The following is a 25938-nucleotide window of genomic DNA, read 5'->3' as shown; positions in this document are numbered from 1 at the left end:
GACTGCATTTTTATTAGCACATAGACTGAAGTCCAACAGGTGATAGGTTTATTTTACAATAGGCAGTAATTCATATTGCTACATGTGGTTAAATCTGAAATAGATTGTTTTCTGATAAGTGAGTTTTAGGAGTGCCAGACGTGTGTGTGTATTCAATTATTTGTTTATGATATGATCTATATGTTTTACATTTTGGCCACCAGGGTATACAGCGGCATTGTACATAAAATATTCTGAGGTGGAAATGCTAATTACCCCACTGAGTGTACCAAGCCCAGTACCTTGTGGCAGTGAGTGACCCTGGTAAAAAGAACAGTTGTTAGGCAATATTCTGAAGTGAGTCTTACCACTGTAAAAGGTAATATACCAACGAATGACCAGAATAAAATACCACTTGTTACCACCATAATAAATTACCACAAAGTTAGGTATAATCCTAGTAAATATATATATATATATATATATATATATATATATATATATATATATATCATACACCTGCCTACCTGGATCACGAGGCCTGTGAATACCAATGAGCCAGCCCAGGATGCAGAGACCCTGACCAGTGCATATTGTTTTTGATTGTTATAATTCTATGGCCCTCATTAGGACTCCGGCGGAAAACCATGGTGCTATTAGCACCATGGTCGATGCCGGAGTCCGCCATGGCGGAATGGGGAATTACCACCCCATTCCAAGGTTGGCGAAGCAGTAATTCCCCATGCCACCATTGCCCTTCCCCATTCCCATTTTTGCCCCATAGGGCGTAATGGGAATGGGGAAGGCGGTAAGTACGGTACCGCAAATTGCGGTACCGTATTTACCTCGAGAGTCCCTTTGCGGGCCCCTACTTTAACGGCTGGTCTAGACCAGCCGTTAAAGTCGGGTCCCGCAAAGGGACCTCGTAGTAAGGCGTTAAGGGTTTAACGGCGCTGACACCTTTTACGGCGCTGTTAACCCCTTAACGCCACGGTCCTAATGAGGCCCTATGTCTGACTTAAAGTTGCCAATAGCACAACATAATCCAGCTTGAATCAGAAATGAGTGCTGGGCTCAGAAATAAGTACAGGGCTGAGCCCTGGCAAGTGACCCCCACACAAATTAAGCACTGGGTATAGGCACAGTTGGTGTCAAATACATGTAATCTTATGGAACTGTAGTACAAGTAATTCCCATTACTGAATAAAACAATGAAAACTACCATTTGCAAATATATCAGCTCAGGGTTGGTCTTAATTAGAGTTTACAGCAAAATGAGCTACAACTAGCTTTTGGTGAGCCAGGTGTGAGCACCAAAATATCTGGTGAAGACAGAGAAGTGTTTTGTGCTACCAAAGCACTATCTCATGGTAGGTGGCACATTCTAAGTCATTAGCATTCCAGAATACATTTGGGGAAAATGAAAACCATTTAATTTTCTCAGGGAATTATACAACATATTTGGATGATATTTTTGAAACATCAATTTGCCAAACTATTAGGTTGCTGCATGGTGATTCAGCTTGCAGAACTCAGCTTTAGAACTATGCAAACCCTCTCTCCTTTACTCATAAACACGTCATTTACATACTACTGTACTTGAAAGTGACAAGAGCACATAGCACCCTTTGAGTTGGTAGAATGGCCACCTCACCAACACATCTTAGCTCTATTTGGGCCCAATTTATCTCTGATATACGCCGGACACAGATTTCAATGCCACACTTTATACCTTCAGCACTTGGTGACTTCTTGCCATTAAACAGGGGTTGAAGCGCCCACACCTTCATGTGCTTGTACTAGCCACATACACACTGTGAAGAGCAGGGGAGTGCTGAATACGTGTCCTTCCAAGCATCTCTATTACATGGATAGATTCAGGGTTGTACACCTATCAGGTGTGTCTGTGACAGATTGGGCACAAGGGTTTGGGTCTGGTGTGCACCTCATCAACTAGGTGAACGCTAAATGAACGCGACTCTATGTTTTGATCTGCTACACCACAGCTATATTGAATGTGTTTAGTTAAGTGTACATTTAACACCAGTATCATGTATTTATTGTGTTATTTGTTTTTTGCAGGAAATAACCGGCCTACCAGTGATTGCGCTCAGTATTTATTGTTCTTTATTGTCACTTTGTCATTATTTATTCATTATTTTTAATTTTTTTGTGCAATTTTTTAATTATATATTGCAATTAATGTGTTTTTTTTTTTTATATTACTGATACAGTTAAGTGTAAAGCCACGATTCTACTGTCGGAGTAACAAGGCACAGCTTCCTTTGCACCAAGACTCTAGTACAACGGAAGCTGCAAAATCAATGCTTCCCTGCCTGTTGCTGTGCCCCCCACCTAACACCACTTCCTTTGGTGCCTTCTTAGGGGGACACCCCGGGAACCCTTGCCCCCATCTATTAATTGCCTTCCTTACCTCATGTATGCCTAATCTGGGGGACACCACTAAATACCCTGACATTGCCCCTTCCCCCCCTTCCATCCTTCACTTTCAGTCTGCTCACCCTGTCCCCAACCTAGTTCCAGCCTGGCTGCCTTGCCTCCCTGCACAGAGAACACATTGCGGAAAGGATGTTTCGCACAGGTTTACGTGCAAAAGGTTTGTTCCGTAATGTCCACTGGGGACAGTTGATTATAACTACGGTTACTCTACAGTACAGTAAATTCACAAACAGGACGCAGGGAACCACGCAAACCTAGAGTAGAGTTGCCATACGATGCGTGCTTTCACGAAGGTCATGCTGATACTGAGAAGGTTTGGGCAGCTAGGAGGTCAGGTAGTCGGCATCATCTGTCTTGGGGAAGTGCTGCAGCCGAGACTCTCACAGCTGCATTTCTGTTTTCCCTTTGCAGATTTGAGTATAAATCCCAAAATGAATGGGGGATATTGGTGTGTGCCATCCACAGCACACACATTCTAAACATAAACAAATGCACTACAAAATGAATCTCCCCTCCTTCACAACCCCTGCTTCTTCTAAATTACATTTGACCTGAACCTGCCCTCCCCTACTGCTCTATGGTCCCCCTAACCAATTACAAGTGGCAGGAGGCATCAGGGCACCATGGCACCACTTTGCACCATTGCACTGCAATGACTTCACTGGGGAGTGTGACTCAATGGCCTCAAGATGGCACTTCAAACAGAAAATATTTTTGCATAGTGCTTCTACTTCTAGTGATGGTACAATAGGCCATACAGTGCTTAAAAGTGGTTCTACTTCATTACTGTGCTGCCAAAAATGTTGAATAGGAAAATTCTGAATTTGAAAACGGCGGCGGGCAGTAATCACATTGCTCACCCATGCCACATTCCCCCTAACCTCCACCCCTTTACTCCTTGATACTGCATTTGGTACACTTACCTTCTTTTCTGCTGCCCTCTCCCTGAGACACCAGTTCCCTCTCCCAATTGTGTGGTGGAACTTCCACTGCAGGATCCTTTTTTTCTTTCTTTTTTTACTTTATTTTCCCCCCCGGCTTTCCATGTTATGTGTGAAAAAAGAAATCCCGAATACACATTTACAGCGCATTCAACATGGACAAAAATGTTGAATCCCATAATGCCGAACAATGGGAGCGGGGGATCCCACCAACAACCCACGTTCCACTTGTTTGGCAGTATGGGATTCAACATTTTTGTCCTGGGAGTCCCTGGGAGAGACTCTACCAAGACTTAAGCTCACTGTCCCTTTCACAGAGAAGAAATTTCCCCGCATAGCAGTCTTTGTCCTGCCCTTTGAAGTACTGGCCAACTTCGGGGAAACTTGGATACAGGCTTTATTCTACATCAGGTCAGTTACATATATATTATAAGGGGATACGAACAGAGTAACGTTTCTGGCTCCTTCTCTTTCCCTATCCAACCGCTGCTCTCGCTCTCTTTCTTCCCATCTCAAATCCACCTTTCATGTTCTAGTTCCAGAGTTGTGCTACACGACACTACACATCCTCCTTCCTTCACATGAACATCCTCTACTCAGCAAAGTCCATCAGGTGTATTAGTCTCCAATAACTTCTCCCAAATTTTGATGTTGATGCCGACGTCATCTTCAAGGTATCTGATTCATCTGGCAAGGAACAATCAAACTTTTCTCCATGCATCTCTTCGCTCCTTCTCACGCTGCCTCTACCAGTCATTACCATCACTCGTTCATTGTTCCACACTCTTCCATTCTTTGTTCTTACGGCATGCTTAAACACTTCCGTTACCTCGATGGATTTGGACCATTTACCTCCATCATCCCTCAGGACCAGTGGTAACTTGATCCTCACCCAACATCCAACCTGTGGAACCTTTGATGCTTTAAACCTCCTGTCATCCTGCAGAGGTGTATTGCTCAATTGTCTTTTCCTGACACGCTCTTTCACCGCATCCAGTTTCACATTCATGCCAGTCACCTCACCTTTCTCCCCTTGCTGAGGTCAAAAGTCGATACCCCAGTTGTGCTGTTCTGGGTGAACCTATGTGGCAAAACCGTCCTCTCCACCACTTCTTTACAGTCTTTCCCATTGGACCATGGCCACGTTATCGCCTCCTTTATCACTCTATTGTACCTCTCCACAATACCATTGGTCTGGGGGTGATGAATGGCACTGGTTTTGTTTGGAATGGACCTTCCCCTGAGATATTCCTCCATTTCCTTGGATTTAAATTGTGACCCATTATCCATCAAAACCTCCTCCGGATAGCCCTCACGACCACATATCTCTTCCAGGAAATCAACCACCCTTTTTGTAGACACATTCGGCAACATCCTCAATTCTGCCCATCTCGTCAAAACATCAATAACCACAATACAAAAGGTCTGACAGCCCTCACTCCCAGAACATCAATAGTTATTTTTCCAGGGCCTCTCTGGTATATGTGTCAGCACCATTGGATACTTCTTACCCATGCACCCCTTATCACAACTAATACAAAGGATACAGTTTCTAACGTTCCTCTCAATCTGCATGTCACATCCCGGCCACCAGTAGATATTACTTATCCTGCGCTTGGTTTTCACAATGCTTTGATGACCTTCATGTCAAAGATATATCACCTTTTCCCTGATCCCCTCCGGGGGTTTCAGTTTATCTCCTCTCATCAGGTAGCCATCTTGAATACATAGTCCATCTCTCACACTCCATAATGCTTCTATTCCTGCTTCTCGCATTCTCCTCATTGAAAGATCACCTTGCTCCAGACTTTTAATTACTATCATTATTTTAGCATCTTTGATCATCTCGTCAGACCACTCTTGTTTAGATATTGAGGAGTCACAATTCTCACAGATCATCTCCTGCTAATTCTCACAGATCATCTCCTGTTCCTCTTCACCCCCCTCTGCCTCTTCATGGTTTGTCATCCTCCACAGGCAGTCTGCAGCATAGTTCATCACACCTGGAATGTACGTTATCATAAAGTCGAATTCCAGTAGCCTTGAGACCCATCTTCTTATTCTGCTGGGCACTTTATCCAGACCCTAGTTAACAAATATTTCCACCAGAGGTTTGGGATCTGTATGCAGCTCAAACTTGATTCCCCATACAAAGCTTCGAAACTTGTCTGCCTCCCACTTGATTACAAGAGCTTCTTTTTCTATCGTTGCATATGATTTTTCTACTCCTTTCAGCAAGCGGGACACAAATGCTATTACATGTTCTTATCGTTCATGAATCTGTGTCAAAACAGCACATAAACTTACATTACTAATATCAATAGTTGTCACGGTGTGTCTCCCTCGCATATAGTTCCTTAACACTGGTGCTGTTTTCAAAGCATTCTTTATGTATTATAATTCATCCTCACATCCTTTACTCCAGACAAATCTTTTATTCATCTTCATCATATCCCTAAAAGCAACAGTGTGGTCTGAGAATCCTCGTACATATTTAAAGTAATATTCAACCATACCTAAACATTTTCTGACTTGTTCTTTGCATGTAGGGGTGGCCATGTCTTCAATTGCATCTGCTAAATCTTTCTTCGGTGTGATTCCATCCTTTGATATGACATGACCCTGGTAGTCAATTTCTCGCCTGTTGATTTTCGACTTTTCCTTACTGAGTGTCATACTCACATTGTGTAACTTGTTAAACACTTTCTCTAATCTCCTGTTATGCGCTTCTTAATTGTCGTCATATACTAAGATATCATTCTGGAAGAAAATGACACCTCCATCAACATCAAATATTCAGTAAATTATTTTCTGAAACACTGGGGCAGCAGATATTAAACCAAAGGGCCTCCTACGGTATCGGAACAAACCCTCTGGTGTGATGAACGCCGTTAGATGCCTTGACTCTGTATGTAGTTTTGCTTGATGATATGCAGCAGTAAGGTCCTGTGTAGAAATTACTTTTGCAGAGCGCATCGTTGAAATCAATTCCTGAATATTGGGCACAGGGTGTGTCTCAGCGATCACACATTTATTAAGTTCTCTTAAATCGATGCACACCCTTACCTTCCCTGAGCTCTTCCTTACCACTACGAGTGGGGAGATCCACTCTGATGCATCCATTCTTTCTATTATTCCTTGTTCTTCCAGTTTACTGAGTTCCAATTTCACTTTATCCCTCATGGATATCGGAACACTTCCCAACTTTTGTGCCACAGGTTTGCACCCTTGCTTCAGTACAATGCAATGTGTGAAGCCTTTCACAAACCCTATCTCATCTCTGAATATTTGCATTCTCACATTTCCTTTGTCAACTTCAGATGACTCAATCAAGAAAACGGATTCTGCTGCATTTGGATCCAGTCATGCTTTGAGTAGTCTCTGATGTGACCAACTAAGTAGTGGTAATGGTCCTCTCTTTGAGAGATATACACGTCCTTCAGCCCATCTATTTTTGAAACCCAGCATAGCCTTGAACCATCCAATAATATCAATTTTTGTCAACTTCATATAAACACTCTCGTCCAATTTTCTTCCACACTACTTCTGGAATGAGTGTAAATTTGGCCCTCGAGTCCACCATCATCATAACCGGCTCACCATTTAACATTATGGTGGTCTTTGCACTGTACAAGTTTTCATCCTCACTACCAACCGCTGACACACATTCTGCAGCATCTAGCTAGATGTTCTCTCCCATTACAATTTCTGCAAATTATTCTTAGGGCGGGACAGTCTGGAATGTTAGCCCAATGGGATGCACTGTCACATCTGTAGCATTTTCTCCTAACAGCGTGTCCCCTTCCTCGTCGGCTACTTTGACCTCGTCAAAATGCAGTACTATAGCCTCAACCTCTCATTGTTTATCTCGAATCTCTGTTTTCTCCACTGTATCTAGTGAACCTGGATTCCGTTGCATCACTTCTTCTTCTCATGTTAGAGTTAGGGTTACTCACACTGACAATTAGTTCTTCATTCGTGGGCTGCAGAGTATTAATTGATGACACAGACTTAACTGTAACTTATTTTACTCTGTTTTCTAGAGTTTTTACACATTTCTCAGTGTGTTCAACTTCCTTGGCCATACGTAGAACCATTTCTAAAGAAGATTCATCCTCGCTCCAAAGTCTCCCGCAAACTTTGCTACTGTTACATTCTAACATAAATTGATCCCTCAGTCTTTCTTCTAGTTGTTGATTAAACTTGCCTGTCCTGGCCCATTTCCTAAGGGCCGTAATATACTATTAAACACTTTCTCCCTCCTCTTGTATTCTCTTTCCAAACTTATAACGTTCTAGGATAGTGCTCAGCTTCTTCTCATAATGTTTGTTCATTTTTACTATCGATTTCTCATATTCTTTCATATACCCACACTCAGCAGCACAAAAGACCAGAGGATTCATCCAGATTATTCCAGTCAAGATAATGTAATCAAACATCATTCCCAGTGAAGTCACAAGAGAAAAACAGGAAGTGTAGTGGTATACTATGTAGTCTGCTGGCTGCAGGAAATAGTTGCTTCTCACTATTATCCTTTTTTGACCTGGAAGTAATTGATTAGCGAAAAATACATTCAGCAAATAAGTGTTTTACAGGAAGTTTTTGGGGGGTTTGCTATTTTGTGTAGGTACACGAAGCCCCATTTACTATGGAATAGCTAAAGCTGAGCAGTACATGTTTAAAAGTGGATAGGGGTATTTATACTCCCTGTTACGGGAAACCTGATAGCCCTGTAATTAGTATGTAAGCGACTTCCAAATCCTAAGCAAACTACCAGTCTTTAAACTTTCCTTCCTCTAGCTGTTTTTCTGGTTGAGCAATAAAGGTCAACTTGGAGCAGGGTAGACAAAAATACAGAGTAATTAAGTATTACTTTCAATAAAGGAATGCCCAAACAGAGGTATTACCAAAATATACTTCACATATTATAAACAGTAAGTTAAGATGTTTGTGCCGGATGAAGGTACGAAATGTGCATTGATTGTCTAAGAATTTTTGCTACCCGCTTGCCCCGAGTTTGGCTTCTAACATTGATTACCAGATACGTGGAAACTGGGAAAGAGTCCAGAGGCAATGAAAAGGTCAATAGCATGAAGAGGAATATCCTGAGGAAACAAACATCACATCTGGTGCAGTTGGCATAATTAAACTATGCAGAGTCCATCCACATCTTTGCTCATCGTTGCCAGTACTGCCTGCACTGGCTTTTTGTCATGAGAGCAGAGGCTCTGCAACACAGAAAGAAATTAACGTGATCACACTGACTATAATCTCTTGCCGGGGACACAGCCACTAATTGACTCAAGGACCTGCTGTCTCCGGGGTAAGCAAAGATCACAGGTCTACCAGAATATCATGACGGCCTCTGAAACCTTTGCATGTACTTCTTTTGGGGCATGAGCTTGTAATCCACGCTAGATGTTGCGTTCTGCAACTGTGTAGAAAATACTCTTAAAGACTGTCTGAAAGTGACTTTCATACCTGCCATGGAGAATACATGTGGAGGGCCTTGCTCCAGAAGTGTAGGATGGAGCTTTCTCAAAATGACATTGATGGATAGGGAATATATTTTCTACACACCTAGTAGGAATTCCAAAAATGTGTATGCTTGGGAAGTAAATCTGATGTTGCAGACTCCTCTCACATCATTGCTAATCCCAGGATGGTAATAAGTTATGACCTGAATTTCCAATGTTCATCCTTTGCGAAGGATGAACTTTTGGAAATTATTTAGGGTGTCATGACAACCTATATCTCTCTGTCCAATGTCATGATGAGTTACTGTGCCTTTCTGAATGACATCCATGGTTCTAGTTGTCGGATGCTGTCTCAATATCTTATAGTTAGAAGTAAACAGTTGTCAATGTTTTTATTTTGTTCTTTTGAGCATTTGGCTATTCTCTTGATGATTTAACACCACAATACTTCCCCCAAACTTTCGATTTCTCGATACAGTCCAGTTCCCCACAGTGGATACTTGCTTATTCTCAGAGATTGCTCCTTAGCCCTTTCACTGAAAGGACATCTGATGATTGAGCAAGCCGGGTCCAGATTTCCAGCAAGTGTGCAGTCAGCCAGGATGTGTTAACTTCCTTTCACCACACCAGAGGAAAGTCTTGTTTTTTGTCTAGATTACATGGAGCATTTAGTAGCCTATTATGTCCCAAAAATAAAGATGAATCAGAGTCTCGCTTGTGCAAGTGTGATATGCCATATGAAGGTGGGAAATATCAGCTGGAAATAAACATTTCAGAAACATATCCATTTAACCCTCTAAAGTTAAGTGTTGTGCTGGATTTTCTTTTAATGTTCTTTCTTGCTAATAACCTTTAAGGGTGGCAGTGTATGGCCTACCAACTGCTGCACAGTTTGCATTGGTTTCATACTACTCTGGACAGACATATGTCCCCTTCAAATGAAAGATCTTTGGTTTTATTTAAGTCACTAAAAATGGTTTGTGTTATGCATCGGCATGCTTAAAACGTTAACCTTGCAACCTCACACAGCCCTACTCAAAATTCAATGTCATAATCATTAGGGACCCCATGGATGTGCTCAATCCTTGCCACAGCATTGTACAGTCTCTGGAGATTGAATCTGCCATTCCTAAAAGGTCAGCCAAACTCTGCTTGATCTGTGATTCCAGCTGGTTTGTTCACCAGAGTGTTTAGAGGTTATTTTGCTTCATTTGCAAGAGATATCGGGTGGTATGAAGCCCACATCTCAATTGGTTTACCTTCCTTCTGGATCACCACCATATGGCCTGCCTTGGGTTGGGTGCCTGCAGTCCCTTATCTTTGCTTATTTGACACAGGTCCAACATATTCTGAGAGACTCTGCTAAATGCTCTCAGTGCGCAGCCTAGGGGTTTGCCTGGGTGAATCTGTTGAGTTGTCTCTTCAAGGACCCTCTCCTTCAAAAACGTTTCCTGCTGGTCCCATATTTTCTTCATGAAGACCTCTTTTCATAAAAGCTTCAAATAAGTTGCCTGTACATTCCCTTGTGCCATATCTAGTTTTGTCTATATGGTTTGGTATAATATTCTGCAAAAGTTTCTAAATATCAGCATCATCAAGTCATTTGTCACATTCATTAGACTCAAAATGCTCAATAGTTCTGCTGATACCCATAGTTGCAATACATTTCCATATCTCAGCATCCACCATTGAGGCTGACCCACCAGTATTTGTTGGTCGGGATCTGGTATACTGCACCTATGAGCTTTGACATATGTATTGCACATTTTGTCCTAATCAGATGCCAATAACCCTAGAACTATTAGCACCTTTGTACTGTGAAGCAAAATCACCATATATATGTGCCTGATTTGATTGTACTATTGTGCCACAGTTGCATCTGCGTGCATGCATAACATGGGTGGAGCACCTTTGTGCTGATGTGACCAATGTAAAATGGAGATTTGTGGCGCAGATATGTCACACAAGCGATGCTGCAGTGTGTCTTCTAAGACTTTTTTTACTATTGTAGTTGATTCTAGTTGATTCTTTAAACTTGCTTAATGTCCATAATCTTTGGTTAGCCTAGTGCCACAAGGTTCTCAAGGAGTCACAAGAAAAGTCCAATAAGTTTCAGATTTTATTTTAAAAATGCATACAAAAAGAGACAGTTGGGACACCAAGTCTAGGGGAGGTCCGTGTATCCTCTCCCTCATTCTATATTGGGGGCTTCTACCCCCGCTCACCCAAAAGGTCTCGATACCATACAGGATAACTATAGTCAGGGAACCCTTACAGTCTATCGACTCCAAGTCCTATGGAAGGAATGAAGACTGTTGCCTTATGTTTCTACCTCCCTCAGGGACTTATAAGGTGTCCAAACCGGGTAGCATGATTGTCCTGCCATGCATTTCCTCTGATTGGCTACATCTTAAAAAAAATATACTTTCCTCTATCTCCACCCTCCTCTCTATCCGCTCTCATGCAGATGTCACTCCTCCTCACACTATCCATGTTTCTATTCTCCTCCACTCTTCTGCCTCTCACTTGCCTCTTACTCCTGCCACTACCCACCTCCAGAACCTCTCTCTCTCTCTCTCTCTCTCTCTCTCTCTCTCTCACTCTCTCTCTCTCTCACTCTCTTTATCTATCTATCTTTATCTCTCTCACTCTACTCTCAACTCTGTTCATGCTCTCCCTCCGTAATTGTTTTCCCTCACACACTCACTCAATCACAATCAAATTGATACCATCCTCTCAGTCCCAAAACCTTACCTTCACTTTCTCCAAATACTCATAAAAAATATCCTACACTTCCTCCACCTTTTATTACACCCTTCCCTTTTGTCAGTTGGTCTTTCACCAGATCATCTGACATCACCCACACACCTCTCACTACCAACTGACTTTGCTGGCCTTTTATATCCCACACCTTCCTGTCTGAAGGCTTATCTTTGCTGCTATTGGCCATTCAGCTGCTTTCCAGGGCCAATCTATAACTTCTCTAATCCTAGCTCCTCCCACATCCTTCTATTCTGGGCCAGGCCTTCCATGGAAGTGTTCATAAGGGCATTTACCCTGACCCCTCTTTAGCCTCGATTTCCTCTAGCCAGCCACTCATTCACTTTGGTTGTTTGTTTTCTGGTGCCCTCCTTTACCATATAACTCACTATTCAGGCAGGGTTTAGTGGTGTTCCAGGGTTTCCCCTATGGCTTTGTTATTCTCTGCGAGTTCCTGCTTCACCACTGCAGCTCCTATCCACCTCTGCGGCATGCCCTAGCAGTCTGTAGTCGGTGTTTGATCTACCATTTGGCTCCTTAATAGAGAAGCCTGGTACATTTCTATGTGGTTGACTTGTCCGTTGGCACCTAGTGCACTGTTATACTTGTAGATTCCCTCTGCATGGTGCTCATTCTCAGGAACCATTATTCATCCCAAGGGCCTGTGGTATCTGATGCATTCTGGTAGTTGTGGTGTCTCGGGAAACACCAGAATGAGGAGAGAACGAGACCTGGCCACTAGAGAGGCTGATGGGCATCCAGTCAGGGCTCAGGGAAAGAGGTACCAATATAGAGAAATGGCTCCACGTATACCGGAGTACCAGGGGCAGGGGTTCTCCTCAACTCCTCCACACTGCCTCTAGGGTATGTCTGGCTCTGCTGGTGTCCTAATATGATGCCTACCCAAGGCTGAAAGGGGTCCTTTTCCCCCCATGGCAGGGTTGCACCTCTGACCCTGCCACATTAATCACATGTGCGATTTTAGCATGCAATCATGGTATCATGGCATGCCGAGTTACCCAGAGCTTCCTAAATGTCTTTGTCTCTGGCTTTGCACAGTCCATTGACATATTTTTTCTTTTTCGATGTTAATCTGAATCCATCACTCTTGATCACTTTCAAGGAATATTTGGAGCTTCCTTTGCCTCATGCGAGCAGGCATACCTATTTCCAGAGCAGCAACTTAGGGTCGGATTATGAGAATGCTGAATTTGTGGCCCAATTTACGTTTACCACATGCATTAATCCAGGTGTCTCTGCACTAATAGGGGTTTACCACCCTACCAGCAGTAAGATGTGTAGATATGCAGAAATAACACATGCAGTGTTTCAGAAATTCTACATTTCATGTTGTTCTCATCTTCTTTTAATCAATATTCATCCTTGTTTGGAGGATAGATAAAAATGGTTTCACTAACAGATTGAACTGCTACTGTATCAGAAGTGATAATGCAGACAAGTGTCAAAATTGTCTTTAGGGGCCCATCACTGTGACATGTGCTCCCAGTTGGCAGCCAATCATACATTATTATCGGATCGGAAACATGCTCCCAATTCGAATATATTCAGGTGTGCTGGCCAGCGCATCACTTGCACTGGTGCACAGACCCCTAGAAATGTACAGGTTATCTCCATAAATAAGGTGGTGTGCACATTTTGTGTAATGCAAGCAAAACCCCACATGTTCTGCCATATTGGCAGCTGAATTGGAGGAAACCCTCTCTGATTTAGGTTTTGGACAACAAATTAATGAGCCTACTCACCAATCAGGCCATATATTGGATTGGGTTTTCTCGGTTAACACTACGTGCCATGACATCCAAATCAATCCCTGCCCTTGGTCGGACCATTCATTTCTTCACTTCTCCATAAGTGTACCTTTCCCAGTTAAGCACAAACTACATAAGCCCAACTTCATTATTACGCGCAACTTCAAACATATTACTGAGGACAAAATTGGACCTCTCCTCGACCCTGAAATGAATGTCTCAGATCACACTACTTTTCTGGACATGCGTCCACCCTCACGTCCAACTTAGCCTCCATCTCCCAGTCCCTAGCCCCTGCCAAGTCCAAAAAATCGCTTGGCCCTAACAGAAGCAATTCATGGTTTACCAAGGACTTACAAAAGTCCAAATCAGCTACTGCAAAGCTTTTTCACCAACAGAAAGCCAATCTGAATACCCTCACTTTAGCCGCATATAAATTATGTGTCAAGGCCTATAGATCGGAGCTCACAGCCGCAAAAAAAAAACTTACCATAATAATCAGATTCTCAATGCTAAATCTGACACTAAAGAATTGTTCAGGATCCTAAAAGATACTAAATCTACTCCCGAACCTCAGGGATAATTTCCATCGCCAAATAATTCTTGGTGTCTACAAATCCAGAATGGCAGGCACAATAAACCTCTTGGCATTAGAGACGATATTGTACAGAAACAGACTGCTAATCTGGAATTTGCGTACAGTAAACCATTCATTAAAAATCCCTCAATTACTGAATTTAATTTTCATTCAATCTCAGAGGCTGAATTAAAATCTACCATTGAAAAACTTAAGCCCACTAAGTGTAATGGGGATCCTTGCTCCTCTCTAATCATAAAATCCTGCCCTCCTCTATTACTAAAAGCTATTTGTAACTTTGTTAACACCTCCCTACAAGATGGCTGCATCCCCGACAAACCTAAAACTGCTTGGATCAACCCCATTCTTAAGAAGCCTGGTCTTGCACCTGACAATCCACTTAACAATCGTCCAATCACTAACAAGCAATTTCTTTTGAAAATACTTGATCGAGTAGCTTATTCGAAAATAGCCTTTCATCTGAATCAGCATCACATCTTAAACATCTATCAGTCAGGTTTTAGGCAGGGATATGGTACTGAGACCTCCCTCTTAGACCTCGAGTCTCGGATACTTGCTAATATGGATAAAGGTCTTGCTACTCTTCTTGTGTCCATGGATCTGTCCACGGCATTTGATTTGGTTGATCACCCCATTTTGGTAGCCAGAATGGTCGAGGTGGCTCATTTTTCCCCTTCCGCTGCGTCTTGGATTAATTCCTTTTCGGCCAATAGACAAAGCAGAGTCTGCATTGGGCAGTCTGAGGTGGATTCAATCCCATTTCTCTTTGGGGTTCAGCAGGGTGCTAGTACCTCCCCTTGCCTCTAAAACATCTATACAGTTCCTTTTTTTAAGATGCCTGAGGAAGAAGGTATTTAATTTTCTCACTACGCCAATGATACCCAGGTCTTAGTTAAACTATCGGGTGTTCATTCCCAGGATGAATCAGAAATAAACAGAATTTTTTCTCTTATTGAAAACTGGATGATGGGCAACAACTTTGCGTTAAATAAAAGCAAAACCGATCTTATGACCGTGGGCACCACAAACTATCTTGCCAGTTTGGATCCCATGTTTAAATCATTTAGGCTAGGTTTAGTTGACATTCCTCCTCAACCCAAATTAAAAATATTAGGTGTCGTTCTGGATCAATCCCTCAACATGAGAGTCCACGTTAGTAGTGTTATCTCTGCCTCCACTTACTACGTAAAAATCCCCTGACCCACTTAAGACCTTTTATCACGCAGGCAAATGCTGAGACCATTGCAAGAGCCATAGTTGGGGCGAATATCGATTACTTTGTCAGCCTCCTGGCTGGATTGGGAAAAACCGATCTTAATAGACTTCAAGTAGTCCAGAACGGAGCAGTTTGATTCATCACGGGTCTAGTATGTCGTGACCACGTCTCAGCCGCCCAACCCTCCTTACACTGGCTGCCGATTGAAGCCCGAGTTAGATTCAGAATTCTCACAATTGTCTTTAAATGCAGGCAGGGCAAAATGCCCAAATACGTGCTGGATCAAATCCTTGACAAACCTAACTCTAGGCTACTTAGGTCCAGCAACCAGAATTTGTTATCTCTACCACGCTGCAAACTTAAGAAGGTGGAGAATGGGTCTTTTCATATTGCAGCTCCCAAACTCTAGAACTTGCTTCCATCCTTCGGTCACCTCCTTTAAGAAGACCCTCAAGACCCATCTCTTCTGCTAAGTGATCATTCTAGTACTCATTTAGGCTTATCGGGTACTTTTACATTCCAATGCACAGACCTCCTTCCTTCCCTTTCTCCATCTTTCCCCTTTTATGTTTTATGTTTCCTGTCCGTCATGTCCCGAGCCCTCATGGCTGCGCGTTATAAATTGAATAAAGCAAAAAAAAAGGAAAATTGTCACCTCCATGATATTGGGCCTCATTACATGCTTGCCAGTCCGGAAACAATGATGCTGGTAAGCTTACCCGCACCGTTGTTTTCGGACTGGCAAACTACGAGTCCGCCTGCCGGAGCCGCTATGCCTGACAAGTCAGATGCTGCTGGACACAGCGGCCATGGTAGGCAGACCGTCACGGAAGGACCTGCACCATTAATAACGGTGACAGTGCTTCCATAGTCCCCATTCCCATGTGAATGGGGAATTACAATTTACTAGCGCCTGACTTTCCGGAACACCGGGTTTCCCAATATGAAAATAGGGAATTCAGCTTCACAGGAATCACAATAAGGAACTTTCGAAAAGCAATGAACATAGGGCAGCCTACAAATGCTGACTACACTTGCCGCACTTCATGCACACTTTGCGCAGTTACTGGCTCTTAAAGCACTCCTTTCCCAATATAGAAATAGGTAATTTAGCTTCACAGCAATCATGGTAAGGAACTCCAAAAAGCTATTCAAGCAGTTCAGCCTCCAGATGCCGTCTGCATTTGCCACACTTCATGAGTGCTTCACGCAGGTTCTGTCTCTTAAAGCACTCCTTTCTCAATATGCAAATAGACAATTCAGCTTCACAGGAATCATGGTAAGGAACTCCAAAAAGCAATGCACGCAGGGTAGCCTCCAGATGCTGACTGCCCTCGCCGCACTTCACCTCATATCTACATTTTCAATGCTTGAGTTTTTCACAATTCTTAAGATTTCCTCACCGTTTGCACCATAAATAACATTATTTTCCTTAAATAAAAATGTATCCACCTTTTACGTAATCTCACTTAGGCTCTGATTTGCAGAATCATTTCTGTAATTTGTGCATGTCAGTTGCCTTACAAAATGGAGAAAAACCCTGCATTCTGTGGATGGGTAGATTTAATCCATCAATCTTTAATGTATATTGTTAACATCTTTCCAATCTTCAAAATATAATAATCTGTATTACACAAACCTATAAGGATGCATGTGGTACAGATAGTAAGTATTCCAATATATCAATACTTTGTCAATCAGTAATCCTACAAATCATGACATATAAGCAATATACACATTTCAAGTGAATCTATAAATTAACACTTGTGAATTACATTATTTTAAACAATTTTAATGAGACAGATACAGATTTTGATTTATAATTCCCAAATGTTAAGTTGACAATAACATGAGTAGAATCGACTAACTCCAGGGGATAGGTTATATACGCCTCTTACAAGTGTGTTTTCCAGAAGAGTCAAACTACCCTCATACACTCAATAGTACATGAACAAGGCTGTGTTGCTATTAAATACAATCAAGACTATGGCTTACAAGTGTTTCACACTACTCAATTATACTATACAGAGCGTGAGGTGTATGCTTTTTTAGGGCCATGCACTTGAATAACATTGAACAAAAATTGATCATAATAAATGAAATATAAGTACACCAAAACCATATGGATAAAGAAAATATATCAACAGAAAAAGAGACCATTAAATTTGACTGGATGCAATGTGCATGAATTGTGATAGCTGTATTAATTATCAAGGCCAATTAGTTATGGTTGAAATAGAATTTTGACCAATAGAGTATATGCAAATACGTAATTTCTAGACTATTTGAAAAGATGTTACTAACATATCTTATAGGACATCTGCATATAATTACTTTTTTTGCGGATGCCAGGAAAAGTTACATACAGATATTGAGATCTCATTCACTAAATTTCATTAAGCTCCAAGTGAATATCTCCTTTAATTATAAGTAAAAAATACGCAAAATGTCTTTGAAACTAAGTATTTTTTACTATAATGTCATAATTATATGAGGACATGTAAGTCCCCTGGTGAATTTTTGGTATTATGCTGGAAAATGATTCTTTGAAAAAGAAAAAAAGAAAAGAAGAACAACAAATGAAAAACATTTGTGACACTTACAAACATGGTTAATTTAAAGAAATTGTTTTAGCAATTTAGATCCAAACACTAACTTCACTTTAAGAAATCAGCTGGTAGGCTGTGTGTCGGTCAGTCAACCCAGTGTGTTTGGCATTCCCTTGTAAAGGAGAGCCATCTTGATTTCCCTTTTACAGCCCCCTCCAATGGTTGGATCTAAATCGCTGAAACAATAGCTTTAAATTAACCATTATTAAAAGACGAAGTTCACAATTATTAATAGTGATAAGTCTTGTGCACCAAACTGCCAAACAATTGTCTTTGCTTTCCAGTTATTTTTGGATCGTCATGGTTAGGATTCATTATTTAATTGCTCGCTTTGCAGCAACTTCCACTAGAATTGAGATATTGCTAGATAAATATTGTGTTAAGAAGAAAAATGGTGCAAAAACACCAGCACATTACCTGAAGTGTTGTCTAATAGTAATGGCCAGGTCAAGAAAATGCTGGATAATACATTTTTGAAACTGGGTAACAGAGTAAAAGGTCAAGAAGATTTATTTTCAGGCCTTTTTCTGTTATCTGACTTGGCCAATTGACATTCCATTTGGTTAAACAGCATTCCTGATAATCCAACATTATTGGCATCCCATTGATGGTAGAGAATTGAATTCTACTGTACGTATCCATACTTTCTTAGGCACAGTTTCAAATCTAATACAAAGCTGCATTAGTTCTTGCATGACATTGTTCACATTCGATAACCAATGGCGTTACATTTATAAAACAATAATGCCCACAGGATAAACCATGCACAGCTGTGGCTGTTGTGCTGTGCTTTGCATGTGCGTGTGGTGATTCAATGTACCTACCATCTTTTGCAACTTCACTAATAGGTACTTTATGCTTCTGTGACATGTAGCCAAGGAAGGAGAAGATGACAAACCCAGAGAAAAAACTGGTGAGGGAGTTAACAGACGTGGTGATTATTGCATCCCTAGGAAAACAAACAAGTATAAAAGAAAACAGGATTAGCAGTGTGCTTTCATTATACTTCTATTTGCAGACAACAATATACACAATTAGGTGATCTGTTGCACAATTACCAGAAAACATTTTGTATTAGTGTTTAAGATGATATTAACTGCCCATTTTACATTTTTCCTCACTGTTGCTGTCCTTCTTCACCCACTAATAATGCTTCTCAGCAAATGGGCTCGGGTAAGTTGTGATGCCTAATTTCAGAATTTGAAGTACAAAGGATGCAAGCAAAGCATGGGAAATGTAGTAGCTGTATAGTATGCTAAGTACACTGTGGGTTTTACTCCCACTTGCCTGTGTTCAGATACAATCAGTCAAACTCTCAAAATGTAATGCAAATAAAAACATTCAGAGGATGCACTGTATCCCGAAGGCTTTGCCGTATGTTCAAAAGATATAACGGATCCCCAAGTACAAACTGTTGGCATAATCAACCTTAAACATTACCAGTGTCATCACTGCTTGTACTTAGTGAGGGAAGGGCAGAAAGTGTGCAACGTGTGAAGTTGCCTTTGTTCATTGTGTCCAGGTCTTGGGGTCAATTATTACACCCAGATTTCTGACTTCCCAGATTCGGTTAGTGCAAGGGCCCAATTCTTGAGGCCAGATCTCTGGTAACTGCAGTTCTGTGTCAATTGATGCTGCATCAAACATAGTTTTGGTTTTTGAAGCTTGTTGCTAGCGATAAAAACGTCTGTTGGAAGTAGGAGGGAGACTATATTTGGCTCATCACAAGAGGAGTAGCATATTCACAGTTATAAAAAAATACTATTTCCAGAAATATCATTGAGGGGATCACATTAACATTGAATAAATGTATGGGCAGGGTCAAGCCCTTGGGAACCCTACATTTACTTGTTTTGATGGACAAGTAAATGTATGATTAGAGAGGGCCTGCTCACCCTCCTCATTCCGAAAGCCAATCTACTCCATACTCGTCCCTAGAATGTCTTGACTACTGGTGTCAAAGGCTGCTGCTAAACTTAGCAATATCAGGTCTTTGGTGAGGCTGCTTCTTCCTGGGCTAGCAGGTCATCCAGCAGAGACACTACAACTAATTCAGTACCCTCCGAGTGGCAAAACCCATCCGGGTTAGCATGTAACAGAAAATAGCTTACAAATATGTGCTCCATTAGTTTCACCATTTAGGGGTAATTAAAGACTGCAGTATATTTTTCCATTTCCCAAAAGCCATTCTGTGGCCTCTTCAATAGAGGAATGATAATAACACTTTTGAGAGCCAGAGGGGCCAAGGACATTGGAAGGGATATGTCTAGGATATTTTAAATGGCATGGGCCCCTACTGCCTGTGAGCAAAGGGTATTAAAAAGCTGGGCACAGATCAGGGGGGGGGGCAGATGATTTGCTGAGGGCCACCACATTTTGAAATTGATCAAATGTTTAGGAGGTTAATAATTAAATGTTAGTAGGTTTGATTGGGTGACTGGCATAGATCCCAAGTTGAGTACTATTTGATATTTGTGTAGATCCTCTGAGCCATATTGTAGAAAAGGCCTACGAGGTTGTAGAGTCATTTGATAATCTTTGTGACTCTGCTTTAGATTTTTCAATTCTCTGAAGATTTGCAGAATTATTTCCTGAGATACCTCTGATAATTAAATTGTCAAAATATCTCATTAACATATCACGTGTTCTATGATACAAACACATACAAGATCCAGTATTCTCAGCACTACTATATGTACAATTAGCACCCTCGGTTGATGTGGCAGCCAATCAAGTTGCTCAAAATGCAGACTGAATCCCATGTTCGAAGCTCACACTATGAACAGGTTCTCCGCTGCTCGCACACACCCAACATCTTCTCTCCCTCCCTCTGCTGCTGCTTTCCTCGCCCATATCTATCTCTGCTCAGCCCCCAACCCCCACATCACCTCACCATCCTTACTGTTCTGTCATGACATGGAGCAGGGGCGCCGCACTGAGCCCTGCACTCCGTTTTCATGGCAGCCATCTTAGGTATTTCCTTTTCTACCTGAAACAACGGGTCGCATGCTTGAGCAGCAATATTTCATGCAAACCCATTGCTCTCAGCAGCCTTGGCTGTAGAACCATGAGGCTAATTGCAATAATCATCGACATTATGGAAGATTTCATTTGATAGATTGTTTTATTCATGGTGAGGCTTTTTGGAATAGGCGCCATACGAGTCGAGAGGTATCTTTAAGTTTAGCTATGTTGGTCTTTCAGACTTATAAACACAGGTTATTACTGGTTATTTATAAGAATACAGATTGTCAGAAAGTATTTTATACAAAACAAACTAATTTAGCAGTAATCACTGGTTCTCCGGTTTAGACCAGGCGGTAACAGTCTTTGGGCCCGCAATAGAGCAGTGATCAAATACCATTTTCTATGCAGGGTGTTAAGAGGCACAGGAATGTTGGAACTTGCCAGATTCCCATTCCTTTTACCAACATTCCTGTAAAATAATCAAAATCCAGAGGATTGGAGGGTGCAGGTGAACGCAGTTGCGGAGGCAGTCTGCTTTGACAGATTGATCAGCTCATTTAAACAAACATTAAAGAGGCAAGTGGAGATGTAAAAGCACCAGTGTCACCACAGGGAGTGCAGGGTTAGTGACAGGAGGCATTCAAGGAGAATAAAAATACCCTCAGCCTGTTGAAGAATACCTCTGAAACTCCTCAAAGAGAAGTCGTTTTTGAGTCATTATTTAAACACAGGACCATCTCTGGACATTTATGATTGCCTGTCTCCTACTTTGGGAAGTTTTAGGGCTCATTCTGGACTTAAACGTCTATTAAAAGGGCTTACCTGTAGTATACACTTTGTAGCAATGAATTTCACTAGTTTATTAACGTTAGGGGATTGTGCTTCGACGTAAACAACTAAATATACAGCAATGAAAACATTGCGCAATGAGCATTAAGTTAAACAGGTCTGTCTAAATATCTCAGATTTGGAGACATTTCTAATTCATAAATTATATTTTTTTGTTTTGGTATTCTTATATGTAATGTAATGTAAATTGTCATTTGTATAGTGCCTTTATCCCATTGGTATGGCGGTAAAGCGCTGTAGGTGAATGCCTTCAGGGTACCGAAGTCCAAGGTGTGGGAACATTCATCAGAGGAGACTATAATGCGTGTGCGCATTTTAGACAATGCCAAGTTGGGTAGGGGTGATCAGATCCCTTCTAGCTACCCATATCGAGCTGATAAGTGAATGGGTGCTTGGAAGTTGACACGAGGGTATGCGAGAGTAGCAGACTCATTTTTTGTCCAGCTTGACTGAATTTTTGTCATGGGGATAGCTGAATTCTAATGGCAGAGAAGTTGTGTGATGTGTCATTGAAAATGATGTATGGTTACAGATGTGTGTGGGTAGGTGGCCTTGCCCTTGGCTATCTTCCTTAATCATGGGTTGTGATACATACCCATATGCTCTGGCTGGCTTCTTGGTTTCGTGGATGTGGCAGGGATTTTTTCCTGTGGTCTGCTGGAGATGATCTGATTATTCTTATCATCATTCAGTGATTACATGGAAGTTCTTTTCTGCCCCAGACTACCTGAAAGAGGTTGACTAACTCGAGAAGGCAGGGTTTGTCAGGATGCTGGAGGGAATAGCCATGTCTTGAGGGCCCTCAAGTGAACCTCTATGTGTCAAATGCTAAGGGGAATTGAGTTCCAGATAATGGGGGCTTGGACAGAGAAGGAAGACCCCTTTTCTCGTCGATTTGAAGAGAGGAATCACAAGGAGGAGTGCTGTGCCTGAACGCAGGTTTCTGTTGAGTTGGTAGCAGGTGATTTTCAGGTGAAGGTATTCTGGGCCTATCTTGTGGAGGGCAGAGTGAGTGATGCACATGGGTTTGAAAGCAACTCCCCATCCGTTCGGGAGCCATTGGAGGAGACAGTGGGTGGGACTGGGATTGCAAGGGGGGGGCTGAGGGGGCTATAGCCCTGGGACTTTTGGTTGTAGCCCTGGATAGAAGCTCAGGGGTTACAACCAAAAAGGCTAGCTAGCCCCCAGGCCCGACAGTCCCAAAATTAGCGTAGTCCCGGATCTTTTCCAGACCTAGCAACACCCCTGGGCGGAAGAGATGTGTTCGCTTGGGCCGAAGGCATGGAGGAGCCCAGCTGCGGAATTATGGACCCTTTGGAGCTTTCTGAGTTGATAAGCAGGGGTACCCAGGTAGAGGGAGTTGGCGTAGTCTAGGTGAGAGAGGACAATGGACAAAATTGACGCTGTGATGGTAGGAGAGGTAAGGGAAGATGCATCTGAAAATTTGGTGGTGTAGGTAGCAATTTAATGTGGTGTGAGAGTGTCAAGTCAGTGGTCATGGTACACCCCAGGTTTTCTACTGTACTGGATACAGGGGTGGGGGGCTAGGTAAAATGGCCAAGGGGTGGGTTGAGGGAAGAGAGCTGTCTTCCTGAAGAGCATAATTTCTGTTTTTCAAGGATTGCAGAGGAGGTGGTTGGCCATCATCCAGGGTTTGATGCCTATAAGGTAGGTTGTTAGGTCAGGGTAGGGCTCATGTAGAGGTTGAAGAGAAGAGGTGATAGAAAAGCACCTTGTGGGACTCCTATGGTGACAGGGCAGACGGCAGAGGTGAAGCGGGGGAGGTGGGTAATTTGGTATATATTAGCAGGAACTAAGAAATCCACCTTAGTGCTATGCCCCTTATGCCGAGAGAGTGAAATCTGTCAACGAGGATACTGTGGTCCATGGTGTCAAAGGTTGCTCAGGTTTTTTTCAAGTCAACCCAGATCAAGACTAGGGATTATTCTGTTCCACAATGGGTTCTGAAGCCGGAGTGGCCGCGGTCGCGAAGGTGATTGGATTCAGTGAAAAGACAGAACTGGGAACAGGCCGTTCAGTCAGTGAGTTTGGCTAAGAACATGTTTTTTGGGGAAATGGGACTGTAGTTGCCTGGAAGGAGGGGGTCAGCTAAGAGTTTTTTGGGGAGGGGTTTGATTTGTAATGTATTGAATTCTGCTGGGAATATGCCAGAGGTTAGGGTGGAGTTAAGGGTGGATCTTGCAATGTCGTCTGCACAGATTGAGGTAAAGATTCCTTTAAGGAGGGCCAGAGCCCAAGCGTCTCTCGGGGATATGGACAGCCAGCTGCTAGCAAGTAGCTTAAGGAATTTGGGTCTAGAAATGTGGGAGAAAGAGGGGAAGTTAGGGAGGGAAGGGGAGGGCTGGATGGGTCATGCGGGGGTGGAGATGGTTGGGGTGGGAGCACTGCTACTTTCGCACCAATGATGCAGGTTCTTTTATTAACATGGGACACTGTTTTTTGTATTGGATCTTTCTAGCGCCATGTTGTAGAAATGGTCTGAGAGGGCATCACAGAGTGTTTGGGAGGTGTGCGATGGGGGGAATTGCAGGGGGTTCATGAATACTATGAGGATCTTGTGGAGTTCTTTGATACTGTTAAGGGCATTAGAGATTCTGTTCCCGTAAAAGTATTTTTTGACCTTCCGGATTTTGGCTTTGTAGACATGGGTCTGATGGGGGTAGGCTGTTCTGTTGTAGGGGGATGGTTTGGCCTGCCATTTGAGTTCAAGGGAGTTGTTGAGTATTTTTAGAGGTTTGTTGAGAGGGGTGAAGGGCCTTGTCTATGGGAGGTTGATCTTGAGGAGATGAGAGGTAGGAAGGTGTTGGAGAGCGATAGGCCAAAGTAACTGATAGAGGGAAGAACTCCCTTGACAGGTAGATTACGAAGGGAAGAGAGCAGGGAGTCAGCCAGGTGTGGGGTTACTTTGGCCTTGTTCCATAGCAGGGTGCCGGTGGATGGTCCAGTGTTAGTCATGAGTGGAGGAGACCGGGGTGGCTGATAGGGACTCACTTAGGGTGATATCCAAATGTCTGCTGTAGCCGGGAGGTCTGTAGATGAATAAGAAGCTGTGGGTAAGCGAGGGGTTGATGAGAAATTTCACTAAGAGGTATTCACAGTCTGTGTTGCATGTGAGGTGGATAGGTGAGATTTATGGAGGATGGTGATCCCGTTTGATCTGCTAGTTCTGTTACGAGTAAGTTAAGTGTGAAGGGCATGCTTTGTGTGTGATGGGTCGAAAGGTGTCAGAGAACCAGTTTCTGTGATGTACAGGATGTCTGGGCTTTCCAAAGAGATGAGGTTGTATATGTTGTGTCTGTTTTTGGCGACAGATCTGTTGTTGATGAGCATGCATGATAGTAGGAAGGAACGGTGGGGTTGTTGGTTCCTGCAGAGGCAAGCAGACGAGGGCCTGGAGGGATGGTTGGGGATGGGAGAGGATTCCTTATTGGTAGCTTCACAGGGTGATGGAGTGTAGAGGGGGTGTGGAGTGTATAGGGGGAGCATGGGGAAGGCGGAGTGGGGTGTAATTAGGGTGAAGTTATGGTTGGTGGATGGGGGAGAAGGGGAGTATTTGTTCACAGAAAGATGATTGTCTCTGCTGCTTTGATGGTGGGTGGAGGCTCTGAGAATTCTTTGGATCTGTGGAGTGTTTGTGATGTGAAGTTCCTTAGGGGAATGCCTGGTGTGGTAGGAGGCAGAGTAGGGAGGGTGTGCGAAGGAGCTTAAGGTGAGGTGTTGGTTGCGTGGGGTGAGGGTCCATGGTGGTGACTAGGGTCTATGAGAGTAGGAGTTGAAGAGTGGAGTTGGAATGAGTGGAGGGGTGTGAGGTTGGGAATGCTGCTGGGTTGCTGATTTCCAGGGGAACGGTGATGAGGGTTAGTGCCAAGGGGATTGAAGGATTTGTTGAAGAGAGACTTCTCTGGGTTGGGAGAGATGGGGATGTCGTAATGGTGTAAGTGAGAGGTGCAGGTAGGATTCTGGGGGAGATAGGGTGAGGTGTGCAGATGTGAGATGGTCTGGATGTTGCATATTCTGTGTTTGAGGGGGGTTCTTGGGTGCCTGTGGCGTGTGTGTGTGTGAGGGTTAGTGGTTCTGCTGAAGACAGGGAGTTGGCGAGGGATGACCAAACTGTACTCAAGGACGAGAAGGCTGAGGTGGTAGCAGGTCTGCTGGGTGTAAGGGAGGGAAGGACAGTGTGGGAGGGTTGGGGTGGAGAGAGATGTATGGTGTGGAGGGGTTGTTCCCCCGGATGGATGGATGTGTGGAAAGTGCAGGGGGGTCAGCTGATCTTCTGGTGTGCCACAGTGCAT

General features: G+C 42.9%; 1 protein-coding gene across 1 annotated transcript in view; it reads right to left on the bottom strand.

Annotated features, from left to right (window-relative positions):
* Positions 1-25938, bottom strand: part of SLC6A3 (solute carrier family 6 member 3) — a 639528-nt gene that overhangs the window by 165678 nt on the left and 447912 nt on the right. The window contains exon 8 of the mRNA XM_069620436.1: positions 18634-18758. Coding sequence (XP_069476537.1) covers positions 18634-18758 — 125 coding nt within the window. The remainder of the gene's footprint in view (positions 1-18633; positions 18759-25938) is intronic.

The sequence above is a fragment of the Ambystoma mexicanum genome, chromosome 5q (genome assembly GCF_040938575.1).
Source record: "Ambystoma mexicanum isolate Mex_15411 chromosome 5q, UKY_AmexF1_1, whole genome shotgun sequence".
Taxonomy (NCBI): Eukaryota; Metazoa; Chordata; class Amphibia; order Caudata; family Ambystomatidae; genus Ambystoma; species Ambystoma mexicanum.
The sequence above is the reverse complement of the archived record's forward strand: the minus strand, read 5'-3'. Positions and strand labels throughout refer to the sequence as shown.